This window comes from Carya illinoinensis, chromosome 11, assembly GCF_018687715.1.
Source record: "Carya illinoinensis cultivar Pawnee chromosome 11, C.illinoinensisPawnee_v1, whole genome shotgun sequence".
Lineage (NCBI taxonomy): Eukaryota > Viridiplantae > Streptophyta > Magnoliopsida > Fagales > Juglandaceae > Carya > Carya illinoinensis.
The window spans coordinates 36574049-36578188 of record NC_056762.1 but is presented as its reverse complement, the minus strand read 5'-3'; the positions used below and the strand labels follow the sequence as shown (position 1 = coordinate 36578188).

The window sequence follows — 4140 nt, the reverse complement described above, 5'->3', positions numbered from 1 at the left end:
TCACAAATAAGTTGCACACTGCATGGTGAAAGCTGCAAATCATTCTATTTTGAACTTTTGGGTGCATTTTATGATCATGTAATGAGACACGAAAACTTCATACTGAAAAGAGATAGGACCTAGCTAGATAACAGGACAAAAATGAAACTGTAACAAGACAACAGTGGCATTGATTTTTTTTTCCTGGTCTTATGTTGCCAAAGTGCACATGAGCTTGATTCCTTTTGTCTCCCTTCCTTGGAACAATATATATATATATATAGATATAATCTATATAGACATGTTCATATGCACATCATCTCTTTCTTGCACGTAAAGATGATCGAGAAAGAGACTTAGACTTGACACAAAAGGAAAAGACGAGGAAGTTTCTCAAGTTATTGGAAAAAAAAAAACAAAAACAAAAACATAAGCTGATCCATTTAGGTAATTTATTTGGGAATTGATTTCTTATTTTTTATTTTTTGAAAATATCTGGGTATTGATTTTGTTTGTTTTTTGTTTTTTGAAATATCTGATTTTGAACCTTACAATAATATTAGTACCATATATAGAATGATCTATATGTAGGAGTACTGTAAAAATAGTTCATGTTTGTTCAAGAATGATCTATAGAAGTACTGTAAAAATCGATGCTACCTTATCGTCGCTGCATTTACTTAATTTGCATATTAATGTTCATGAGGTGATGGGACTTGAAGTGAGGCATGACGCTCTTCAACGGCAAGTATCACACGAAATAAATAGGGCAATATTATCAATCAGAGACCAATACGTAAAATAAATAAATAAAAAATAAGAAAGAAAAAGCAAAAAATGAAGAAAAGACATTTTCAGCAACAAAAAAAAAAAAGGCCAAAACTCAATAAAAATCGAAATTACAAAGTGCCCACTAATGAATAAAACCCAAAAAACCAAAATTTCCCCCCTTTAATTTTTTGCTGGGTAATTTCTCCAGTCGAATGAATTCGGATTTCGACGTGTCGTCTTATTCAATCGAAACATTACATACGTACACCACCAAATTAATACATATTATACCTTTTTTTGTTATTGGGTGTAACGTATACTAAATGCATTACATTACGAGAAATTAAGAATAAAAAAAGAATAGTCAAATGTAATCCTTGGTAGCAGCTCCCATACCTGATCTGCTCGATCGGCCACCTCCTCTACATTATCCCTATTTCTTCTCCATGCCCTGCAGCAGTAGCTCAGGCACACCACTCTTCTTTCCTCTATAACAGATATACAGATAACTTGATAATATTTTTTATATATATATATATATGCCAATCCTGTTTTACCATGAAAGATCATATGATGCATATATACTCTAATATGAATCACCCTATTCAAAAAACTACCCAAAACACCTTAATTATTTTAAGCTATCCCATCAACCATTTCCACCCCATCACAGTGCCCATTACTTAGAGCTGGAGGATTCCTACCGCAGGTGTCACCAATGCAAATCGTGTCCAATATAGGCTTTAAGTTCCTAGGGTGGACGTTAACCTTTAGCCCATATTTCATGAACAATGTCAAGGACATCTTCTGCTCCACACGATGGCCTGGCACCACCGTCAGCCGATGCCGCAATAGCACCGCGGCAGCTATCGACTTCATTTGCAAGTAAGCCAAGTCTTTCCCCAAACAAATTCTTGGACCAGCATTAAACGCGACGAATTTGTATGAATCTTGTGCCTCAAGTCTTTTGCCGTCTTGGGACAGCCATCTCTCTGGCTTGAATTCTAAGCAATCTTGACCCCAAATGTACTCCATTCGTCCAATTGCATATATGGAATAGGTGATGGATGAGCCTGCAGGCACAAAAGCCCCACTTGGCAAAATGTCATTGGCAACTACGTGCTTTGAGTCTTGTGGCACCGATGGGTAAAGCCTTAGGGTCTCGGACAATGCTGCCTTGAGGTATATTAATCGGTCAACTTCTTCAAACACTAGGGGTTCTTCCACCCATTTGGTAGGGTCGTTGCCACGTGTCTCCATTAGGATGGTGCAGATTTCGATGAGGATTTTCTCTTCCACTCTTGAGTTTTGACTGACCAACCAAAAGAACCAGCTTAGCGCGACTGATGACGTGTCCCGTCCAGCCAGGATGAAATTGAGTGCCACATGTTGGAGAAATTCGTTCGAGTAGGACTCTTTTTTCTTCATGAACCTTGATAGCAGGTCGTCGTGTGCGGTCCCAGCGCCACCTTGCTGTTGGCTCTGTAGCTCGAGCTTACGTGTATTGATGATGTCGGTTAAGTATTGGTCGATGTGTTCCAAGCTTTGGCCCAAGTTGACTTCCATTCCGAGCCGGAGCCACTTCCTCAGCTTCCATACAATTTCGGGCAAAATAAAGCGTTGCAGCGTGGCTTCGGTGGCCTGGTCGAAAGCCAAAGCGAAGCCATTCTCGTGTAATCCAGGAGATAGAGTTTGTGGGTCCTTACCAAAAGCCAAGCCGCAGATGTTATCAAAAGTGAGCCGAAGTAGAAGATCTTGAAGATCAATCGACTTTCCATGCGATTGAGCCGTCTCAAGAATAGGGCAGAACCTGAACTTGATAGCCCGGCTCACCCACCGAGCCATGGCTTGGCGCAGTGTCCGGGTGGTGAATTCAAGTGCGGCGGTCTTACGCTGGAATAGCCACGTGTCCCCATCGGAGTTGAAGATGCCCTCTCCGAGCAAATCATGGAACGCCGCCTGCCAACCGGGACCCTTGGGGTAATTATCGAACCGAGCCTTCAAAATGTGCTCCAGGTTCTTTGGATCGCACGTGACGGTTACAAGCCCCTGTTTCCGAGCCAGAGACGGAAGGGCACAAATACAAGTCTGGTACGTGCCGCCGCATGTGCGAAGATTTTCGGCGATCCAGTCGTGCATGCGATTAGAGTGCTGGATGAGAGCGGGCAAGCTACCCAGTAGAGGCCAGACACGTGGACCACTCAATGACCTTGAGATGAACCCGAACCACAGGAAATAGGCAGCGATAGCTGATAAAATCATCAAAGCCGTTGATATCTCCATTGATCTGAGGAGCCTACGTAACGAACACCCTTGATTTATTGCGCTGTTTCAATGCCACCCTTTCCTTGACTCTTTCACCGGGAGACAAGAAATCTAAAAACCACAAGCAACGCCAAAGAAAAAATGGCTGCGGTTGAAGTGTAACTTTCAGATAATTTGCCACCTGCAAATGTGAAGGCCAAAAACTTTGAGCAATGGACGAAAAAGACGAAACGCAAGATCGAAATGAACTTCAGGAACAAAACCCAGATAGGATTTTTATCCTGAAAATGATAAATCCAGGTTTTAATGTCTGAAAATCTTTCACATGCAAACAAAGCGTATAAGACACAGACACAGACAGGAGGAGGAGGAAAGAGATGAAGATAAGGAACAAGTAGTGTGTGAGTGACGGAGAAGAAGGCCTAAGGAAAAGTGCTTTATTGGAGTACAGTGAAAGACAGGACAATTAATAGGGAAAGCCCAGGCTGTTGATGAAAATATGGATCTGTTTTCTACTTTTCTCCAGCTCTTTTTGTGGACCTTACCAGCTTATGAACCGCTGCCATTAATGTCTGCAGAGGTCGTTGGAGATATTAAGGTAATACGACTACCACTGCCTCTTCAAACCAAATTTTTTTATTTTTTTTTTGAAGTTTGTAAACCAAAAAAACGTAAGAAACTCGATCAGAAACGTACCCACAAACCTTTTTTTCTTTTTTACTTTCTTCGCGCGTTAGAAGTCTTTGTCCCTCTCTCTCCCTCTCCTTCTTCTGGCTAGCTAAGGCAAAACTTATCCTCACCTAATTTTGCAGCAAAGTGGAGCTTCTCCTTTAATTCTGGCATTGAATGAAAGAGTAGAAATAAATGGGGATTGGTTGAGGGGATTATAATGAGATAGAACATGCATGTTTATATGGAAATCTTTGTGTATGTATAATTTATGATGGGATATGACACCTAATCATGCATCTCTCTCTCTCTCTCTATATATATACATATTTGCACGTTACTTCAATGGAAAATACTATAATGCTCTCTCTCTCTCTTCTCAAAGTGACCGCCGGTCATAATTTTTTTTTTTAATTTTTTTTATTTAATGATTAAGGAAGTGATTTTAAGTGTATT

At 40.6% G+C, this 4140-nt stretch overlaps 1 protein-coding gene across 2 annotated transcripts; it reads right to left on the bottom strand.

Moving 5' to 3' along the window:
- Positions 1-830: 830 nt before the first annotated feature.
- On the bottom strand, positions 831-3883 carry LOC122282807 (cytochrome P450 86A22-like). Of its 2 annotated transcripts, none has more exons than XM_043094841.1 (2): positions 3712-3883; positions 831-3196 (listed from the first exon to the last, which is right to left on the bottom strand). In XM_043094841.1, exon 2 carries the CDS (start codon positions 3031-3033, stop codon positions 1387-1389), a length of 1647 nt encoding a protein of 548 aa, XP_042950775.1. In that variant the 5' UTR covers positions 3034-3196; positions 3712-3883; the 3' UTR covers positions 831-1386. The 2 variants fall into 2 exon arrangements, with proteins under 2 accessions (XP_042950775.1, XP_042950774.1); XM_043094840.1 differs by having other exon boundaries at positions 3720-3883.
- Positions 3884-4140: the final 257 nt, after the last annotated feature.